We start from the raw sequence: 23,655 nt of genomic DNA, 5'->3' as shown, positions 1-23,655 counted from the left end.
GCGTAGGACCAACAGCAGAGAAATGACGACGAAAATGAGCAGTTTTTTGTCTGTAACTTTGCAGGCGTTGCTCGCAGCCTATTGGGACTGCTACCAATCGATTCCTCTCGCAAAATTACGTCGAAATAAGGCCTCGAGGAATTGATTTTAACACTTCTCGAAGATGTCGAAATTTTCGTCAATAATCCAAAGGGGTTAGCCTTAGTTTTTTATCCATTTTCGGAGTCGAGAATTTTTCGTCTCGAAATCGATTGGTATGACCCTTTCTAGAGTAATTCGACCCCAAGGAACTCAGAAAACACATGAAGAAAAGCGTAGGTCCAACAGCAGAGAAATGACGACGAAAATGAGCAGTTTTTTGGCTGTAACTTTGCAGGCGTTGCTCGCAGCCTATTGGGACTGCTACCAATCGATTTCTCTCGCAAAATTACGTCGGAATAGTGCCTCAAAAAATTAATTTCAACACTTCTCGAAGATGTCGAAATTTTCGTCAAAAATCCAAAGGGGTTAGCCTTAGTTTTTTCTTCATTTTCGGAGCCGAGGATTTTTCGTCTCGCAATCGATTGGTATGACCCTTTCTAGAGTAATTCGACCCCAAGGAACTCAGAAAACACATGAAGAAATGCGTAGGACCAACAGCAGAGAAATGACGACGAAAATGAGCAGTTTTTAGGCTGTAACTTTGCAGGCGTTGCTCGCAGCCTATTGAAACTGCTACCAATCGATTCCTCTCGCAAAATTACGTCGGAATGGTGCCTCAAAGAATTAATTTCAACACTTCTCGAAGATGTCGAAATTTTCGTCAAAAATCCAAAGGGGTTAGCCTTAGTTTTCTCTCCATTTTCGGAGCCGAGAATTTTTTGTTTCGGAATCGATCGGTGTGACCTTTTCTAGAGTAATTCGACCCAAAGGAACTCAGAAAACACATAAAGGATTGCGTAGGACCAACAGCAGAGAAATGACGACGAAAATGAGCAGGTTTTTGGCTGTAACTTTGCAGGCGTTGCTCGCAGCCTATTGGAACTGCTACCAATCGATTCCTCTCGCAAAATTACGTCGGAATAGTGCCTCAAAGAATTAATTTTAACACTTCTCGAAGATGTCGAAATTTTCGTCAAAAATCCAAAGGGGTTAGCCTTAGTTTTTTCTCCATTTTTAGAGCCGAGAATTTTTCGTTTCGGAATTGATTGGTATGACCCTCTCTAGAGTAATTCGACCCCAAGGAACTCAGAAAACACATGAAGAAATGCGTAGGACCAACAGCAGAGAAATGACGACGAAAATGAGCAGTTTTTAGGCTGTAACTTTGCAGGCGTTGCTCGCAGCCTATTGGAACTGCTACCAATCGATTCCTCTCGCAAAATTACGTCGGAATGGTGCCTCAAAGAATTAATTTCAACACTTCTCGAAGATGTCGAAATTTTCGTCAAAAATCCAAAGGGGTTAGCCTTAGTTTTCTCTCCATTTTCGGAGCCGAGAATTTTTCGTTTCGGAATCGATCGGTGTGACCTTTTCTAGAGTAATTCGACCCCAAGGAACTCAGAAAACACATGAAGAAAAGCGTAGGACCAACAGCAGAGAAATGACGACGAAAATGAGCAGTTTTTTGGCGGTAACTTTGCAGGCGTTGCTCGCAGCCTATTAGGACTGCTACCAATCGATTTCTCTCGCAAAATTACGTCGGAATAGTGCCTCAAAAAATTAATTTCAACACTTCTCGAAGATGTCGAAATTTTCGTCAAAAATCCAAAGGGGTTAGCCTTAGTTTTTTCTTCATTTTCGGAGCCGAGGATTTTTCGTCTCGGAATCGATTGGTATGACCCTTTCTAGAGTAATTCGACCCCAAGGAACTCAGAAAACACATGAAGAAAAGCGTAGGACCAACAGCAGAGAAATGACGACGAAAATGAGCAGTTTTTAGGCTGTAACTTTGCAGGCGTTGCTCGCAGCCTATTGGAACTGCTACCAATCGATTCCTCTCGCAAAATTACGTCGGAATAGTGCCTCAAAGAATTAATTTTAACACTTCTCGAAGATGTCGAAATTTTCGTCAAAAATCCAAAGGGGTTAGCCTTAGTTTTTTATCCATTTTCGGAGTCGAGAATTTTTCGTCTCGAAATCGATTGGTATGACCCTTTCTAGAGTAATTCGACCCCAAGGAACTCAGAAAACACATGAAGAAAAGCGTAGGTCCAACAGCAGAGAAATGACGACGAAAATGAGCAGTTTTTTGGCTGTAACTTTGCAGGCGTTGCTCGCAGCCTATTGGGACTGCTACCAATCGATTTCTCTCGCAAAATTACGTCGGAATAGTGCCTCAAAAAATTAATTTCAACACTTCTCGAAGATGTCGAAATTTTCGTCAAAAATCCAAAGGGGTTAGCCTTAGTTTTTTCTTCATTTTCGGAGCCGAGGATTTTTCGTCTCGGAATCGATTGGTATGACCCTTTCTAGAGTAATTCGACCCCAAGGAACTCAGAAAACACATGAAAAAAAGCGTAGGACCAACAGCAGAGAAATGACGACGAAAATGAGCAGTTTTTAGGCTATAACTTTGCAGGCGTTGCTCGCAGCCTATTGGAACTGCTACCAATCGATTCCTCTCGCAAAATTACGTCGGAATGGTGCCTCAAAGAATTAATTTCAACACTTCTCGAAGATGTCGAAATTTTCGTCAAAAATCCAAAGGGGTTAGCCTTAGTTTTCTCTCCATTTTCGGAGCCGAGAATTTTTTGTTTCGGAATCGATCGGTGTGACCTTTTCTAGAGTAATTCGACCCAAAGGAACTCAGAAAACACATAAAGGATTGCGTAGGACCAACAGCAGAGAAATGACGACGAAAATGAGCAGGTTTTTGGCTGTAACTTTGCAGGCGTTGCTCGCAGCCTATTGGAACTGCTACCAATCGATTCCTCTCGCAAAATTACGTCGGAATAGTGCCTCAAAGAATTAATTTTAACACTTCTCGAAGATGTCGAAATTTTCGTCAAAAATCCAAAGGGGTTAGCCTTAGTTTTTTCTCCATTTTTAGAGCCGAGAATTTTTCGTTTCGGAATTGATTGGTATGACCCTCTCTAGAGTAATTCGACCCCAAGGAACTCAGAAAACACATGAAGAAATGCGTAGGACCAACAGCAGAGAAATGACGACGAAAATGAGCAGTTTTTAGGCTGTAACTTTGCAGGCGTTGCTCGCAGCCTATTGGAACTGCTACCAATCGATTCCTCTCGCAAAATTACGTCGGAATGGTGCCTCAAAGAATTAATTTCAACACTTCTCGAAGATGTCGAAATTTTCGTCAAAAATCCAAAGGGGTTAGCCTTAGTTTTCTCTCCATTTTCGGAGCCGAGAATTTTTCGTTTCGGAATCGATCGGTGTGACCTTTTCTAGAGTAATTCGACCCCAAGGAACTCAGAAAACACATGAAGAAAAGCGTAGGACCAACAGCAGAGAAATGACGACGAAAATGAGCAGTTTTTTGGCGGTAACTTTGCAGGCGTTGCTCGCAGCCTATTAGGACTGCTACCAATCGATTTCTCTCGCAAAATTACGTCGGAATAGTGCCTCAAAAAATTAATTTCAACACTTCTCGAAGATGTCGAAATTTTCGTCAAAAATCCAAAGGGGTTAGCCTTAGTTTTTTCTTCATTTTCGGAGCCGAGGATTTTTCGTCTCGGAATCGATTGGTATGACCCTTTCTAGAGTAATTCGACCCCAAGGAACTCAGAAAACACATGAAGAAAAGCGTAGGACCAACAGCAGAGAAATGACGACGAAAATGAGCAGTTTTTAGGCTGTAACTTTGCAGGCGTTGCTCGCAGCCTATTGGAACTGCTACCAATCGATTCCTCTCGCAAAATTACGTCGGAATAGTGCCTCAAAGAATTAATTTTAACACTTCTCGAAGATGTCGAAATTTTCGTCAAAAATCCAAAGGGGTTAGCCTTAGTTTTTTATCCATTTTCGGAGTCGAGAATTTTTCGTCTCGAAATCGATTGGTATGACCCTTTCTAGAGTAATTCGACCCCAAGGAACTCAGAAAACACATGAAGAAAAGCGTAGGTCCAACAGCAGAGAAATGACGACGAAAATGAGCAGTTTTTTGGCTGTAACTTTGCAGGCGTTGCTCGCAGCCTATTGGGACTGCTACCAATCGATTTCTCTCGCAAAATTACGTCGGAATAGTGCCTCAAAAAATTAATTTCAACACTTCTCGAAGATGTCGAAATTTTCGTCAAAAATCCAAAGGGGTTAGCCTTAGTTTTTTCTTCATTTTCGGAGCCGAGGATTTTTCGTCTCGGAATCGATTGGTATGACCCTTTCTAGAGTAATTCGACCCCAAGGAACTCAGAAAACACATGAAAAAAAGCGTAGGACCAACAGCAGAGAAATGACGACGAAAATGAGCAGTTTTTAGGCTATAACTTTGCAGGCGTTGCTCGCAGCCTATTGGAACTGCTACCAATCGATTCCTCTCGCAAAATTACGTCGGAATAGTGCCTTAAAGAAATAATTTTAACACTTCTCGAAGATGTCGAAATTTTCGTCAAAAATCCAAAGGTTTTAGCCTTAGTTTTTTCTCCATTTTCAGAGCCTAGAATTTTTCGTTTCGGAATCGATCGGCGTGACCTTTTCTAGAGTAATTTGACCCCAAGGAACTCAGGAAACACATAAACGAATGCGTAGGACCAACAGCAGAGAAATGACGACGAAAATGAGCAGGTTTTTGGCTGTAACTTTGCAGGCGTTGCTCGCAGCCTATTGGAACTGCTACCAATCGATTCCTCTCGCAAAATTACGTCGGAATAAAGCCTCGAAGAATTAATTCCAACACTTTTGAAAGATGTCGAAATTTTCGTCAAAAATCCAAAGGGGTTAGCCTTAGTTTTTTCTCCATTTTCAAAGCCGAGAATCTTTCGTTTCGGAATTGATTGGTATGACCCTCTCTAGAGTAATTCGACCCCAAGGAACTCAGAAAACACATGAAGAAAAGCGTAGGACCAACAGCAGAGAAATGACGACGAAAATGAGCAGTTCTTTGGCTGTAACTTTGCAGGCGTTGCTCGCAGCCTATTGGGACTGCTACCAATCGATTTCTCTCGCAAAATTACATCGGAATAGTGCCTCAAAGAATTAATTTCAACACTTTTCAAAGATGTCGAAATTTTCGTCAAAAATCCAAAGGGGTTAGCCTTAGTTTTTTCTCCATTTTCGGAGCCGAGAATTTTTCGTTTCGGAATTGATTGGTATGACCCTCTCTAGAGTAATTCGACCCCAAGGAACTCAGAAAACACATGAAGAAAAGCGTAGGACCAACAGCAGAGAAATGACGACGAAAATGAGCAGTTTTTTGGCTGTAACTTTGCAGGCGTTGCTCGCAGCCTATTGGGACTGCTACCAATCGATTTCTCTCGCAAAATTACGTCAGAATAGTGCGTCGAAGAATTCATTTCAACACTTTTCAAAGATGTCAAAATTTTCGTCAAAAATCCAAAGGGGTTAGCCTTAGTTTTTTCTCCATTTTTGAAGCCGACAATTTTTCGTTCCGGAATCGATTAGTATGACCCTTTCTAGAGTAATTCGACCCCAAGGAACTCAGAAAACACATGAAGAAAAGCGTAGGACCAACAGCAGACAAATGACGACGAAAATGAGCAGTTTTTTGGCTGTAACTTTTCAGGCGTCGCTTGCAGCCTATTGGGACTGCTACCAATCGATTTCTCTCGCAAAATTACGTCGGAATAGTGCCTCAAAGAATTAATTCCAACACTTTCCAAAGATGTCGAAATTTTCGTCAAAAATCCAAAGGGGTTAGCCTTAGTTTTTTCTCCATTTCCGGAGCCGAGAATTTTTTGTCTCGGAATCGATTGGTATGACCCTTTCTAGAGTAATTCGACCCCAAGGAACTCAGAAAACACATGCAAAAGAGCGTAGGACCAACAGCAGAGAAATGACGATGCGAATAAGCAGTTTTTTGGCAGTCACTTCTTAGGCGTTGCTCGCAGCCTATTGGGACTGCGACCAATTGATATCCCTCGCAAAAGCACTTTGGGATAGAGCCTTCAAGAAATAATTCCAGCACTTCTCAAAGACGGCGAAATTTTCGTCAAGATCCCAAGTTTTCGAGGTACGGTCATTCGGACCTTGACTAATGCCTCTCGAATTTTGAAATTTTCTTGCTTCCTTTCTTCGACCAGCGAAAATCTTCGTGGCTGATCCAGTAACGCCGTCGGCCAATAGTCTGGAAATGCCTCTCTTAAGTTAATCCCCCTTTCCATTCAGCAGAGTTTTCGTTCCATTCGCTAATGTCAGCACTGTCGACTAGACTTTTTTATCGTTCTCAAGTATAATTTTTATTAGTTCACAAACTCACAAAACATTTCGCATGACTTACCGTAACTCTGAAACTCTATTTCAAAGCTGCCGCACACCTTCGCGATACCATCCTGGCAAGGTATGTGCTATCTGCATCAGCTGTCCGTAATTACTCCGAAGGTATCCGTGTCAGAGTAGTAGATCGCGGGATCCAACCAATATTAGTATACTATTATACTGAGCATCGGGATCGATTATTATTATATGAAATAAATAGCGCGAATCAACGACCGATCTAAACGGCATTGTGACGAAACGTCATATAATGTATAGGTATGTAGGGATGCAAAAGCTGCAGCTGATATTTCAGACAATTATTCCTACACTCGCAGCTTAGTTCGAGGCTACATCTCCTACCACATTCCGTATACAAATATCTGTAAACATTTCAATATAATCTTCCTTTCTTCTGGATATCAATTTTTATTATTCCTGTACAAAATGGCACAATCCTACTCTACAACTATAGTAAACTATGTAAACGACGCCCAGTTTGCGTCAAAGATAATTCAAGTACTTTTCTTCTATTTCCTTAGAGTTTTCCTTAACACTTAAATATCTATTTACAATTGCATGAAAAAAATTAAATTTCTTGAAACTCGGATTTTCACAATTTCATTGGTTTCTTATCATAACGACACAAAGCCGAGATTCGGCGAAATCTCGATAGTTACTCGTTATAATGAATATGTTCCTTGGCGGATATGGCCGGATTTCCCGAGGATGTATGATTCACCGGCGAAATTTTCTAAATGCTAAAGACATACCTTAAAGAGTAAGTAAAAGTTGACGAAAATTCAACTGCGACACGGTCGTCTGAAACTTTTGTTTGACTCATTTTGTTGGTTTTGTTTCGCTTCCAGCAGTACGTTTGCACTATATTAAGACACTAAATTCAAATATCTCCAAAATAAGAAGATATTTCCTATCACAGTCGGTGACGGGCCATGCGATTCATTGTCAAGGAGTGCACGAAGTATGCGACTCAACAATTAGATACAATGCGTCACTCGTAGTTTGACAAAACGAGGAAAAAATCGTCGCCTCGTTCATGTCCTCTGCTACACAGGATCAACTTGGTATAGATTTGAATCGGTAATATGTAGTGGGGATCGCGTCCAAGACTAATTTCATAGTTTCCATGCTTTCTGCAGAAAATTCTTGTCCCAAATTTGAACCTTATTCGCTTGAATAAATCGCAAAAATTTCGATTTTTAATAACATCTAACAAATTTTTACCTATTGTACATAGATTGAATTTGAACATAGACCTTCACGTCATACTACAACACAGGGTCACCGCTATGTGAAATTTTCATTAGATGTTACAATTACCGATGTAGGTATACGTGTGACAGAGTAGGACAGAATTTGCACAGATAGATAGCTCTATAGTCTATATATATATATATATATCTACACGGAATTAGATGATTGATTTGTGGGATAATTATTTCTATCAATTACTCTATTTTATCATCATTATAGTTATTTACAAGCCACTGATAATGAATGGCACATTAAGAATAGTTTTTTGCACTGCAAGTCCATTGTTATGGGGCAAGTCTCGGTAGACCACGTCATGTCTTTCTAAAGCCGGAGCGCTCGTCTCGTATCGGCCAATCTATCGTTATCGATTCGTTATTTATCCTGATTACCACTGCCATTGGATGGAGCACTCAATATTACTATAATGTCATCCTGTTTTCGTCGAACTTTTCTAAGTACACGGGGCATATCATTGATTCGAGGCACAACATTTTCTCACCCCTTTATCAGCTAGGTAATTGGTAGGTAGGTATACATTAGCGCGCTGTCGGAAACTCTTCAATCGGACATTACAGCTCCGATGGATACTTGGTGTTTAACGGAGACTGTTAGGTGGCTCGATACTATCACATCCACGAAAACATTTTCGAAACAGCAGACGTAATTGAAGCACGAGATCCTAAACCGTCTCTGCGTCTACAGCAGGGGTCGGCTCTGATGAAGAAAACAGAAAATACAAGGTTTTGTATCGACTACTGGCCATAACTGCGTCTTTCGTAGCCGATTTTACCATAAGCCGTAGCAAGCGGCTCCGTCTCACCCAAGGGTCGGGTGGCAAGTATCGAATAAATGATCCTGTATAATTTTACAAAATGATCATACTTCATGCGTGACAGCTCCCTGTTACCCCCGCTGCAACGATGCCATACAGATATGTGTGTACATATATATGTATATATATATATGTACGCACGCACACAGATACACCAGTGTAAGTTGAGATAATAATTATTATACTGTCGTTTCGTTCTTTCTAAGCGGTTTTAAAGGCTGAAGTTCGCGCTCAAGCCGATCAAAGTCGTTGTAGTACTCGTGATCCGATTCCTCTTCCGAACTCCTTTGCCTGACTTGAGAGCCAAAAGCGGGACCGTTTGTCGTCTCCGTCTTGACGAGATCCGCGGTGGCGGGAATCCCCAACGTCTGCGGGCTCAACGCCACGTCGTCCTGCGACATGATGTACTCCGGATTGTCGACCGACGTTTTCCCGGGGATCGTTAAGAATTCCGGGTACTTTCGATATCCGTTGTTCATGTGTTTCGACTCTGACTCTGTGAAACAAAAAATTAGAAAATATAGCCATGTAGAAATGATTGGCATTTTTATTTCACCGATGGTGACAGAACGTGCCGTATCATGCATGCGGTGCATACCGTTAGGTTTCGAATCACCGATCAAATCCATGTATTGTATCGTGCTTGCCGGCATCTGGGGTGAGGGCATGAGGTAGTCGTCTTCGTCCAGGGGAAGGTCCAACTTCAAATTACCGATCCGAGCTTGTTGGTGTACCGCGCCAACCTCCGACTTGAAGCAGTCGTCCGTTACGTCGCATTCTACAACGTTCAAGCAATCGTCTTTCATTAATGGTATACATCCTCGCGGAACGCGGTAACCGCACGTTGCAAATAATATACGTATAAGCCCAGTCCGTTATAGTGAACCAAGGAGAGCGTTTAAGTTTGACTTCACGATTGATATTCAAGTAAAATTACCTATGACTCCGATCATTTTCAGGGGGTCCGAACAGTATCTGGAGTTCGAGCCGTCCAAGCTGGCAGTCGGGCCGCAATGGCCGTTTGGGTGGGCATAATGCGGGTGCTGTAGATGCGCGGGGTTCGCCTCCGCGGGCTCCCGCGAGGTACCCCCATTACCCCCGACCCCGTATCGCAATAGCTCCCGGTCCCAGTTCTGTTGGTTCTGCGGTGTCGGCGAGTCGGCGGCCATTGGTGCGCCATTCGGCCAGCAGCTCTTTATTGGTGTGTTGGGGGGTGAGCCGGACGTACTCGACGATGATACCGCGATAGGTGGTATCGGCGCCCTGGACTTTGGTTGGAGATATTCATCCGCGTCTACCACGGCTTCCGGACCATCCATCGCCGACGCCAGATTTCTTATCATTTCTTTTTTATCCTAGATACAATTATTGCATATTTATTTATACAGGGCATGCAGCTTTGCGATATAATTAAATTTCACAATCAGTATTTGCGGACCGAGTGACGAGTAGAAGGTGCGTTCGCTAATGTAATCACCGCTATCCGTCTGGAGTCCCTCGAGTTATACAATGTGGCCTGTCAGAAAAGGTTTTCTTCAAGACTTGGAAGATTTCGAAGGGGAAAGATACTTCGTATTATCAGTAGACTTGTGAATTTTGCTATTTTCGAAATTTCGCACGGGACATCTGATTTTGAGCGAGTGACACGACTCTTGATACGGGTGGTTGATAGCGAGATCGAGGACTAATTCAAAGCCGTGAAACTTTTTTTCCCTACTTTTTTTAGAAATTTTTTTTGTCGTTTGTGATTTAATTATCTTTTTATTGGATTTCACGTAGCTGCAATTTAGTGATTCTCTTGTGTAAAAGCTCGAGTCAGATACGAGATTTGACTTATGTCGAAGTATCATGTCGCAGGACCCAATACCGTGAATTGTATTCGTTATTAATCGACGAATTTCTTCTTCAATATCACAGGTTATAGGTACATTCAAACTTTGTAATTTTTCACCAGCGAGAAAATTCTTAGTCACGAAGAAGAACAATGATTAGAGGAACTAGATAAGTGAGAATTTTTTTCAACAGAAAAGATTATCAAATTTATTTTTTATTCCGTTGAATCGGACCTCGATTGTTTCAAACTTTTCAATTTTGTATCTGAAAGGAGACTTTACAGCAAGCGTGAACAACGAATATGGTAGCTTAGGTAGAAGAGAAGATAATTAAAAAAAAATTTGCTGTCAGGTTTTCACATTCGTCTTTAATCTTGATTTCAACTGCCTGTATCAAAAATACGCAGGTATTCCATGTTCAAAATCAGCCGTCACACGCAAAGTCTCGAGAGTAGCACAATGTAAAAGTCAACTCATCTCAGTAGTATCTTTTTCTTAAAACCCCCTGAGCTTCGTATAAAAGTTTCTATTGTATCCCTTTTTATTTATGAGATATTCGCTTGGGGTGATTATAACCGACTACCCTGCAGTATACCGAGCCTCAGCCTATAACCAACTTTCAACGTGGTATAAAGATTAATAATGGGTATCGCTTGTGTAGAAAAATATCATTTTTGATACGAAATTCTTGGCCAGTACATGCGTTAGGTACCAAATTTTCAAACTTCAGACTATTAAATGTTATCACATTTTTATTAAATTATTTCCGGTGTGAAATGTTAATCGGAAAACACTAAATCATGAAATTTGTGTTTCTTAATTTTACGTAAATAACAGTTGATAACGTTACTTCGAAACGTCTGCGGAAGCGAAGTTGCGGTCATAAACGTTTCGGTACTTGTCGAATCTTTAAAAAACTCGTACGTGGGAAGGTGTTAGGTAATTACTATTTCTGATTAGCTAAGCGTATGAAAATTGATAGCAGATTTTTCCATATCAAAGCTCTCACAGGGGTGACTGTACTATCATGGATGATATGTGAGTTTCATGAAAGGGACAAGATTTGCACTAGGAAACAAAAAACAACAAGAATTGTACATGCAAGAAAGAGACTCACCTGCAACGTATAGGATGGTAGTATCATGTACTTGTCCCCCTTTATTGCCAGATAACGTCCAGGATCTCTCGACATTTTTGCAAAGTCCTCGGCAAGCTCCTTGAAGCTTGGTCTCGACTCCGCGTCGAGCATCCAGCACTTTATCATGATCATGTACACATCGATCGTACATATCGCCGGCTGCGGTAGTCGTTCCCCCTTTTCCAATAACTCTGGCACATTCCTTGCCGGGACGTTCTCGTAGGGTCTTCCGCCGTAGGTCAAAACCTCCCAGATGGTAACACCAAATGCCCAGACGTCAGACTTGTGCGTAAATACCCGGTGTTGAATACATTCCAAGGCCAACCATTTTATCGGCATTTTACCGCCAGCAGCCTTGTACTGTTCCTCGTTGATGTCCAAAAGCTTTGCAAGGCCAAAGTCGGTTATTTTCACGCAGTTTGGCGTTTGCACAAGGACGTTCCTGGCTGCCAAATCCCTGTGCACCAATCGTCTCTCTTCGAGATAGGCCATACCCCTGGCGATCTGTGTACACCAATTCAATAGAGGCTTCGAGCCGATCTTGTCCTTATACTTTCTAACGAAGTCAAGGAGACAGCCGAGTGGCATCAATTGCGTCACAAGCATCATCTGCGACGTCATGCAGACGGCGAGTAGCTGAAGTAGATTCGGATGTTCGACACTTGCCATGATGTAGGCCTCGTCGAGGAATTCCTTAGACGTATTGGCCCCCGTGCCATCATGGAGGACTTTGATCGCAACTGGGATCTTAACGTTCTCACCCTCCGGCACCCAGACTCCCTTGTAAACGTTGCCGAATGCCCCGTATCCGAGTATGCCGCCCTTTCTCATCTCCTCCTCCTTGATTATACGCAGCTTTGCCAAATTCGGCTTCACTCCCGTAGGCCTTAGAGGCTCGTTGTCATCAAGCCCGGTAAGTGCCATCGTCATTTTCACCGTGTTTTCCTTGGCCTTCGTCCGCTGACGCCACAGGCATAATACCGCAGCGGAGAAGACCATTAGGATCACTACGCAAACACCAACACCCGCTAATATCGCCGGTGTTTGTTCCATATCTATCGGGTAACTTGTCTCCTTTGACTGCTCGGAGCAGAACGGATCGTTGTCCATAGGGAACCTCGTAAATGGGTATTCTGGCGGGCAAGTGTCGGTGCAATTGAAGGATGTTGCGTTGTCATCTTCCGTGACCAGGTTCTGAAAGATAAGCACTATCGTTTAACGAAATCGCTGCGCAGTTTCGTTGCTAAATGTATACATACAATATAAAAGCTAATCGCGAAAAGTGTGAGAGTAAGGAGACGAATTTCGTGTACAGGTGGAACTTACGGTGAAAACCTTAAAGTTTCGGCACTTGTAACACTGATCAGCTCCCGGGCCGTAACAGCCTCTGCACTCCGGAGAGCATGGGATGCAGCTCCGGGTTTCCGGTATTGCGAAGTGATCGGCGGGGCACTCGTCTTCGCATTGTTCACCTTTCTTATACTTGGCGCATTCCTGGCAAACTTGTTGATGAAAACCGTATCCGGTACACTTGAGGCATCGAGGATGACACTTCCGACAAACAGCTTTACCAGCAAGGGCCTTCAGAGGGCCCCGTTCCTGAGGCTCGACTCCCTCCCAGTAGTAGCCTACATGTACAAACATATATTATACGAATAACACTTTGCATATGGATAACCCATCCGGCAAGTGGTGGAGTCACACTGTCCAGCAAGACGTTTGCCGGAAACGGAAGGAGTCAATTTGGCAACCGAAATTTCAGTCAGAATACCGATTATAATACGTATTATTTTAATACGAGTGCATAAGACATTCTTTTGCGTCAGGTATTGGGACTAAAAACATCCACAGGCGCTGAACTGGAGGTGCTACTGCATCCAGTGCCGCCAAAGACATATGTCCGCCACGGGGGTAAGCCGCCGCGTTAGCAAGGCTTATGTTGAATTTGAACAGAGCGTGTAACCTTTCCTGAACAAAAATTTCATTTCTACGTTCAAAAATGTTGTCAGTGTATCTCGAATCGGTTTTCGAATACACGAAGGCGTCCTTGACTACTTAGAATTCAGTCGAGTTTGTAAGAGCTGTTAATTTGGTTCGAAATACTAATCAACGAGTTATTTGCAGAAATTTTGATGGAAGAATGATCTCACGCGCAGTCCAGCTATACCCCTACGACAGCCATGTTGAAGAGTACATGCAGCCACCGTCAGCTCTCGCATAGAATTTTTATAGATACTCCCAATACAGATACGCGTGCTCACCTTCCGGGCAGTACTCGTCCGTTCTCAAACAGCTTTCCGGTGTTTCAAAGTTCATAATCGCTTTTTCGCAACTGTGACACCCATTTGGACCAATGTTATTTTCTGGACCCTCGCACCCCCCTACACAATTGTTGTGACAGTGTCTGCATATCCCGCCATCGTTGAACTTCGATGATGGACATTTAGGAACGCAGAAAGGCCCGTCGCGCACATGCTTACATGAGTTGCAGTGTTCCGCATTCGGACCGGAGCAAGTACCGTTGCATTGCTCGTGACAAGGTTTGCAGACTCTTTCGTCTGCTTGGTAAATACTGAAATCAAAAGACATCGGCCCTTTGGTAAATAATCGTAATTTCAATAGTAACTTTATAATACTTTCAGGTGACTATTTTTATGGAATACCCATAGTTGTTGGTTATGGGATAATATACTTGTCGACTAGAAAGAAAAATCTGAAATCCACATCTGTCGTCGACAATATTGGCAAGCTGACAATCAGTCTTCAACCGCAACTAGATGGGCTTACAATCAATTATGGGATAAGATTGCTAATTATAATAGCAATTTAAAAATATAATTCATGCTTCAAGTGAATAATGTTACCAGCCTCACAATTGAAACTTACCCAGGAACTGCTGTGCAATTTTGTACGCAAATATTTTCCAATATGAAATTCCTGCAAGACAAACATTGCTCGGGACCCGGCCCCCAGCAGCCCTCGTCTGAACATTGATCATCGCATACCAAGCCTTCGCGTGCTGAAACAAAAAATGCAGACAATAGGTGACGTTGTTGTGCAAGCAAACTTGATCCAGAGTCGTGGAACCCATCGTTTGTCGAATTCATTTGTAATGGAGTCCACTCACTAATCCACGGACAAAGTAAGGCAAGTAGGTTTTGTTTCAGATTTAAGAGAAAATGATAAGAGATGTGAAGTTCCAAAGTCGGGGAAGTTGGGAATACTATTGATAAAGAAGTATTTCCAGCACAATCAGATGGAGTAAGCTGAAGGACGCCTGACTATCGTTTTACCAATTTACTCACCGCAGTCAGCTTCGGGCTTGTTGCTGGACAGAATAGTGCTATGTTCTTGAGATCTTTTTATTCGAGTCCAGTTGATGCTCTGAGCGTAGCAGAGATCCGTGTTCTCCAGGATTGCTACCGTACCGGAGTTGATCTTTTTCAGTGAATTCAATCCGAGGGATACCAGGGCTGTCTTCACAATATAAAGCGATGCAAAGAATGTCTCGGTCAGGCTTCTGCCCCCGATAACCTCCAGATTCCGAAAGTACGAAAGATTTGTGAACTGTTTGTGATATCCTTGAATATTGATGTATCCCGTAACTTCCTTTAGAGTGCTGAACACCTCGAGTCTGTCAGGGTGAAGCTCCAGATACCTCGGTCCAAACGTAAAGTTCGTGTATATGTGTTGATATCCCATGAAACTCTGGTCCAATATCGTGATCGAGCCTTCAATTATTGTACAATCTTTAAAGCTGTCGATGTTTCCAGAATGGACCCGATCTACACCTTGGCAAGTCTTTGGACATGGACCATCGCACGGTACACATTCGCCATTAACAGCCTTTTTCTTCGCAGGGCAGGAACGCACGCATGCGCCGTTGTCCTTAAGAAGGTGCTCGGGACACTTACGGACACACGTTGCCCCATATGCATACTTCCCATCGGGGTTTGTTTCCCATGAGTATGTTGTCGGATTATATCTGTTGATGAGAATTATAACCGTTGGTCATGTTGAAATTGAAACATGCGCGAGGTGCGTAATAAGTCGCATAATAATTTGACCAGAAGGAGATTTATCGATTCAGTAAGATGATTCAGGAGCAAGTACCGTATATTGTACGGGGTTTGTTGCACGACAATGAATCATTTTGAAATGTGAAGGATGACTTTACGGTATTTTATTTGTGCAGTAATTGACGTGTCCACATAATGCATCATCGGCTTGAAAGAGCAACACATCAGCCGTACCAGGTCAATGAAAATTATACAAATTTTTCTCTCTCTTATTGCAAAGACATATGTAAAATTGGAAAACGATTTTCTTAACCATGTCGATGTTATTTTACTTTTGATTTTTTGTGATTTCTTACGCTGAGCCTGACAATTTTCGATAAGACTCGATGTAAGATCATGAAAAATTAACAGTCAAGTAACCCCGGCATGGTTCGGACAGTCGCTTCCGAAACAAGACGCCCTGGTGGCGACAAGGGAGGACTTTTTTCTCATACGGTTCTTTAGAATTCTTCGTACGTAACGCCGAGACCATGTACTGTGTTAGAATATTTCAACAATTTATTAGACTTCTGTGGTCTGTACCATAATATGCTCTGATACAAAGATAAATGCCAGTTCCTTACTTCTGCATTGGCGGACATTCTTGCGTACATACACCGTCGTCGAAGAAGTTCTTGCACGCCAAACAATCACTCTGCTTTGGTCCTGTGCAACCCCCGGCGCAAAAGAGGTGACAGCACTCCCTTGGATTTCGCCCGAAGCAACGTCCCTGCCAGCACTGTGGGGAGCAGTTTGTCTTTGAGAAACTCTGGCAATTGTCGGGTCCTTCGCCCCAGCATCCCTGCTCACAACTCTTGTCACACTCGGGGCATACCCGCTCCGGGGCTGTGAAGTTGTACACGTAAACATACTTTGACTGGGGACCCGTTATTATTTCGTCCCAATTGATAGTCCGCATGTGGCAGAGATTGTAGTTGTTGTACATGCCGACACTGCCATTTAGGACGTCTGCGAAATAATTAATGAATTATTACTATGAATATCGTCACTTTAGTGAACCTCGGCTTAACCTATACACCTATAGTGTACGTATACATAAGTATACCGCGTTCATGCGGATACGGCGAAAATTATATCTTAAACCGTTACCTCGAAGTGCTGGTAGCTCAAGGCTATACATCTGGCACATGGTGACGAATAGTGCAAACTCGACTTCGTGAATGTTCACCTTGAACAAGGTTCGGCCGCGAATGATCTGAAGCCGCGGCAGGACAACCTTCCGCACGTCCACGTGGCTGATGAGGACGTACCCGGTGACCTCCCGGATGTACTGAAGAAAACTGAGGTCCAGCTCAAGGTTCTGCAGCCATGTGATTTCCAGGTTGCCGTCAACGTACGTACAATTCGTGTACCGGTCTCGAAGATTTCGGTAATGATGGTCCTTGTTGGAGGGTACCGATAGCCGACCATTTGTGCCGATACAGACTGAAAAAATATTTCAAACAATGTTATACACCTGCTTTCCGCCCGCTTTGTTGATGCACAATAAGCTATAGCCAAATAGAATGATACATAATCGAAAGGTGCACGGCCTACAAAATATTCGGCCAAGCTTCGTATGCGCTGACAGTCTAACTGAGAATAAAAAAATGAAAATACCAATATCGCTACTGTTCATGCTTCTCTAATGGTTTTACAAGAATTGGTTTTCAGTCCCTGCATTCGCTTGGCTTGGATTGGGTGCATGACCGAATGATTGGCAGCAGGATAGTAAACGGCAAAATACACTTTGAGGGAATAAACGAGTAACGAGGGTCAATAGAGTTAATCACCTAGGCACAGTTTCGCGGTTTCTTCTACAGGTGCAGGCGTCAGCAAATCTCAACTTTCTTTTCACGAATCACCTGACAAACCGCAAAGCATGGATTGATTGAACTGAAAATCCCGACGTAGCAATGGTTGTAGATGGAACAATTTTCTGGGCTTCGAAACCTATCAAGACTGGTGGGCCAGCTTTGTGTAGGACTGACAATGAGTTTCCACAGGAACAGATCGTGCAACCGCGTAACTCTCTAATACACTTGTATAAATTCTAAGCTCCGAGTGTCTTGTCCAATTCGCAAATCCGTCGCCTGATAGTGCGCACATGGATTGGCACTAATTTATAACACTCATCGCATTATGCGGATACGGTAATTGATTTTACCCGTAGTGACATATTAAATCGCATACTTCTGCGTACCTTGTCACTGTGAAGTTACAATTAAAATACGGAAGAGTCATTTCGTACTTCAAAACGCATAGACTCCCAACGGGTATGCCGTGACTACAGGGGGGGGGGGGGGGGGGGCTGATGCTAAAAGGATGGATTAACTTCAAATGATAATTTATTGAAGAAAATGGCAACGAAATAAACTAGCGGTGCATACGTCTCTCTGGTCGTTTAATCAAGACATCTGAATATGAATAAATTTCACAAATTCACCACCAATCTTGGTAAGTAATAAGGAAATGTGAAAAATAGCAATAATATTTGGTAATTTTTTCTCCATTTGTGACGTAAATAGGAGTCCCGGTTACTTCGTGCTTCGCAGTACGATGTATACTCTTCGTGAAGCTAACGACCATTGATGAAGATTACACTAAATCCATTCTCGTGTTTGTTCTGTAGCAATTTCGATATATCTATTCTGGCCATCCAACTAGCACGTATTCGCTTTGCCGGATTTGCTTTATAACCAACTACAGGATATGTAGTTTACGAAACAGAGTATCTTTCACGGACGCTACAGAATGTGTAACTTGATAACTTTGTGGACAAGGAATGAACGCAATGCCAACCTTGTCAAGTCATTATGGAAAAATAAAAATGAATGGAGTTTCACGGACGTGTAATGCATCTCTCTAATAAGTAAGACCGCATGAAACGAAAGACCTTGATTTCTTTCAGAATTGTTCTACGTATCACTAGTAGCGAATAACGAATCGAAATCGGGAAATTTGTAGCCACGGTTAAAGTGTTAATATATTTTTTTCTGTAACATAGAAAACTGCACGATAGTGGTTCAAGGTATTTGAATTTTGCATTACTCAGTTGAATTAGTGTAGTTTGTTTAAGAGAGGAATCCAATCTAGGAGGTCGAAATTTTGGTGTTTTTCGTGAATTTTTTTAACAGGGAAGGAATAATCAGAATTTGTTTAAACTTGGAGGATATTTTATTCATGTTTTGAAGTATACTTTGTAAATTTTTTATGCCATTTTCACTGGAAATAGTGGAGCTAGAAGCTGCTGTCCATGACGATCGCCATCCGAGTTTTTTGCTGGTGGGCATTCCTGAAGTCACAATTTTTATTTGTAATCATTACGATTTTTTTTTTTTTTTTCGTTGTAAGCATATTTCCTAAAAATGTGAATCTAATTCTGATCAAAAAAGTTGAAAATTGCATGTTTTTGAGGTGTTTGAACGTAATGTTATATTTTTATACCATGTTATTTCACCTTTGTTGCATTAAAAAACTTATTTTTAGTAATAATATCATCCCAGGGTTAAGTTCATATTCTTAGGGAATATGTTGTTGACCAAAAAAAAAAACATTGTAATGATTACAGATAAAAATTGTGACTTCAGGAATGCCCACCAGCAAAAAACTAGGATGGCGATCGTCCATGGACAGCAGCTTCTAGCTCCACTATTTACGGCGAAAATGACATGGAAAAATTTCAAAATGTACTTCAAACCATGAATAAAGTATCCTCCAAGTTTGAACGAATTCTGATTATTCCTTCCTTGTTAAAAAAATTAACGTAAAACACCAAAACTTCGGCCTCCTAAACTGGTTTTCTCCCTTAAGCATAGTATATAATCATTCACCGGAATTTATTTTTAGTTCGAATAGTTTCATCGTTACAAATGGGAACCTATTAAATATTCTATGAGTAACCACAATTGGTAATATACCTTATTTTACTAGTACATAAAATTTTGAAGGATTATTGGTGCGTAAGTAGCTGTAGGTTATAAGCAATACAATTCAGCAGTATCCTTTCGAGAGAGAATTTCAATACTTTGGCTATACAGCACAAAGATTTCCCTGTCAATACTTTTGTTGCGGCATGTCTCAGGGATTTCACGTGGTCGAATTATTGAATCATGGGAAAATGTTCACTTCTTAGGTTGCGGTACGTGCACGTATTTCATGTCATCGTCCAATGTACATTTTTTAACTTCGAGTCAGAGCGTTCGTGTGGCCTTCAGCGCGAAAAGTCGGGTCGTAAAGCGAAGCTGCCGTTGTATATTAACACGTTCACATACCGTCTCTGTATCGTTTCAGTCGAAGCGCCAACTGCACTGCACCCTGTAAGATCATAGTATAAATAACATCAACGTTGATAGTTTTGTTCGTGGAGAGAGAGAAACAAAACTTATAAGCCGAAATAACCCCATCAATTTTTTACATCCAAGTATAAATGTAGAAAATCAGGTTCCGGCTGTAGGCTAGTAAACTGAACACAGCTCATGTGTGTAAAGTCAGTTCTGGTTACTGTGTACACGTGTGTACGCATACGAAGGTTGATTCTGAAACGAAAGCCGTGTCTTACAGGATACGGATTTACATTGGTATCGCGATACGAACCAATAAACCTGCTGACCACTACTGGTTTGTACTACGATACTAACCCAAATCAGCATTATATAAAACATCATTTCCGCATCAGCATCAACCCCTGCCTATGCACTTGGATAAGTTATAAGTTTATTGAAGATTTGTGGAGGGTACAGAGAAGATAAATGAAAATTCGAGCGAAATAATCTGCCCGCTCGTTGACTCGATTGGTGGCATATTTTCAAAATCATATTGGCACAGAGACGATTGAGAATGTAACAGATTCATGCGAACCTCTTTATTTAGCAAGCTGATCCATTGTAAGGGAGAAAAGCTGGGGGTAGGCTGGCGTATACGACCAGTAAGTTGAAGAAAGATAGGAAAAGCCAACGAGTTCAGAACTGAAATGTACCGCAGACAAGGAACAAATAACGGCGCGTGGAATGTGCTTTGTTCGTCGATCTCTCTCCATATTGCCTTTCAAGCATCTCCGGCTCTTGGTCGCTCTCGCGCAATCTCACCTCGCCGGACGGCTCTGGGACTGTGAGGTTGCGAGGCTGCAGGACCAACTCGTGTCTGGCTCCAAGTACCGACGTGAGCCTTTCTCTGGATATTAACTCTACCAGAAGTGCCGGACGGCGGTTTATTGTGAACCTTGATCACCTCAGCCACCCAGTTCAACCTTGAACGGTACTATTGCTTGTACTCATATTATAACAACTGTTTGCCTTCAGAGCCTATGTCGCAAGACTCTATGTGCCCTGAGTATTCTTCTCTCGATAAAATAATATAAGCGTGAAGCGCTACCTCGGACGGGCGCACTTCACGTCGATTCGATCAATGGGTAGGAACGGTGCGTGGAATTCCCGTACATGCATTATCCTTACACACACAGAGTGAGAATTTATTAACTTTTCCAAGTATGGCGGTCAGATATGGCGCAAGCAATATTTATTTAATTCAAGCGAACGTCATTTGTTTTAGCAGAAAGGTGATTGGAACAATGAATTGTGTTATCGTGTGAAACCATTTTTATTTCAGATTACTAGAAATTTTTTTTAGCTATACAAGTATATTCATGGAAACTGACGGCATTTAAAAAGAAAAATTCTGGCACGTATCCTGGTAATCTTGTGACGTTCATGGCACCGCGAAAGAAACTCTGATTCATCGACTCTGTTCTTCAAGGTTTCGGATAAAAATTAATTGAAATCGACCGCATCAATGAGTTAATCCAATCTCCTTACTAAATTTTTATTTGCATTGATTTCAAAGCTCTCATACTTTCATTGTCTTCGACCAAGTCCTTTGCTGTCACATTTCCGGGGAATCCTGCCATTGTCACTTTGGGTTGAATTGACCCACATCGGATTTCGAAACGCTGATATATGCAAACTATCATTCTGGTTTCAACCGAAAAATTATAAGACACACCTTGAGCGTTCTAAAATAAGAATCCATTGTTGTTTTATGAAAAATAAAATGTCGACACATTGTAAAAAATTCAGAACGCCATCAATTCGCAAAAAAACGTTATTCGTGTAAAAAATTGTAACTTTTTCAATTTTCGATATCTTTTTATAATATTTACGAGTAATACTATAGAAACGAGGTACTTTTAGGAAAGAAATAGCTCCTTAGTGTGCAATTCACAAAGCATATTCATTCTCAAAAATCGAGTTGAACACGAATGCAGGATGGTTCCCAATCACCTGTCGCATTAACACTGGTGGTTCTACTCAAGGGCTGTCTGTATCTACGTAACGGTGCACATATTCCAAACTATTGGCAGATGGCAGAGAAGGATCCGATTTCACCCTTTCAATTACAGGTATTTAGCTCCAAAGTCACACCATAGGTCTAGCTCATTCGGTGTGATAACGAAAGGTTAATCAAGACTCAACATGGAACCTGTCAAATGAAAGACTATTTTAATTTTTATTTTCTGAGTACCTAAGTACATACAGACAGCTCGACTGAATTTAAATTTTTTAAATTTAGTTAAAAAAGAGCCACTAAGTTTCACAAGTTTCAAATTTTTTTGGAGAATTCCTAATATTGGTAGTCACATTAATGTACAACGCACTACGCAATGGCCATCAGATTATGTTAATTTCTAAAGTTTTACTGGCTGATTGAAATGGTCGATTTCAACCATTTCGACCGATTGTTAAAGGGTTTTCTAACTACAGAGTTCTAAATCCGACTGATCAACCCGAGATATACACAGATACCGTGAAGAAAATTTTTTCTTTTTACAGGTTAATCAAAAGTAGAGAACATAAAATATATTTCAAGAATTAAGGAAAACATGGAATTAAAATGCGTTACTACAAATATATTCAGGGTTACAATCATAATAGTCGTTCCATCTTTAACAAGGTCAAAGCACAGTAACGGAGCAAGATTTCGTAAGAAATTCACGTTTCTGACATGTCAGGGCTTTCAAGTCAGTATTAACAGCTGAAAAATGAAAAAATGGTTATTTTGACAAGGGAAATGGAAAAAATGGATGCGATTTTTGTCGAATACGTCTGTGCGAGTTGAGATATACTCTGCCGTGTGTCTACGTTCAACGATATAGCGCGCTGAAAATCGTGGACCGTATAAAATCATATCCAAGTAATAACGCCTCCTTCGGATCGTTGTATCTGAAATGTATTTCATATATCTAATCTGATTGTGAGACCTCGAAACATTTTCACGGACGTGCCAACGTCACAATCGTAATGCACTTAACGATGAGACGACCTATTGCTGTGAATTCGCTGTGTTATTACATGCCCTATATATATCCTTAAAATGTAACGATTCGGACTTTCGGAATCGTCGTGAAGATTTTGTCAAGTACCAACTGTTTTTTCGTGAGAAAAGTTGCTAAGATGTTGTAAATCAAATTATAGAATAAGCATGGATCATATGGGGATATTGTCTCACTTTTTCCCTTAACGAACTCAGAATTGAGCTCCGCGGAAGCATATCGAACCGAGAAGACGACCACCAAAAAAATCAGTCCTGCGCCGAGGAGACGACTGTACGTTGGCGGCGAATTGAGCTCGATGCGTAGCAGACTTGACATGGTGAGCGTTCATGCCCTCCACGAATCCGTGGACTCTGTCAAGGTGACCTTGAGGGATGCCACAGAGACTGGCCTCGGAAGCACGGCTTTCGGACACGCGTCAAGAAAGTCGAATGCGTTTCGAACGAACGCTGCGGTTTCCATCGCGCCCAATTCACCAAGTCTGGCACATGCCAGAACGGATGTCTTCCTTCTGAAACATGTAATAAACTTGACTGATTAGTGTGAACATCGCTGGTCTTCGCAAAATATTCAAATTAACATTTGAAATACTCGTAAGTATACTGTCCATATAGGCATAACATTATATCCGATGCACGCGCTCAATACAGGCATAAGTATTCAGCTTAAGATTTAGATTTGATGGCATAGATACTTTCGTTATACATACATATTACTTAAATACAAGAAATACCCAATTCACTATCATTTAGTTGTACAACGGAAACGTGTGTCTTTGTCAGAATATTAGATTATGATTGAAAGCCCCCCCCCCCCGCGAGAAT

The 23,655-nt window shown here is 41.7% G+C and overlaps 1 protein-coding gene across 1 annotated transcript; it reads right to left on the bottom strand.

The window, feature by feature from the left end:
- Positions 1-8,494: 8,494 nt before the first annotated feature.
- LOC124406128 (epidermal growth factor receptor) lies at positions 8,495-20,963 on the bottom strand. The gene is given in 14 exon segments (XM_046881516.1): positions 8,495-8,579; positions 8,624-8,972; positions 9,075-9,254; positions 9,414-9,831; positions 11,426-12,640; positions 12,773-13,074; positions 13,708-14,018; positions 14,333-14,465; positions 14,752-15,431; positions 16,089-16,473; positions 16,615-16,950; positions 20,483-20,663; positions 20,665-20,752; positions 20,878-20,963. Coding segments are annotated over 13 exon segments (4,617 nt in total). The 5' UTR covers positions 20,949-20,963; the 3' UTR covers positions 8,495-8,579; positions 8,624-8,655.
- Positions 20,964-23,655: the final 2,692 nt, after the last annotated feature.

The sequence above is a fragment of the Diprion similis genome, chromosome 4, assembly GCF_021155765.1.
Source record: "Diprion similis isolate iyDipSimi1 chromosome 4, iyDipSimi1.1, whole genome shotgun sequence".
Taxonomy (NCBI): Eukaryota; Metazoa; Arthropoda; class Insecta; order Hymenoptera; family Diprionidae; genus Diprion; species Diprion similis.
The sequence above is the reverse complement of the archived record's forward strand: the minus strand, read 5'-3'. Positions and strand labels throughout refer to the sequence as shown.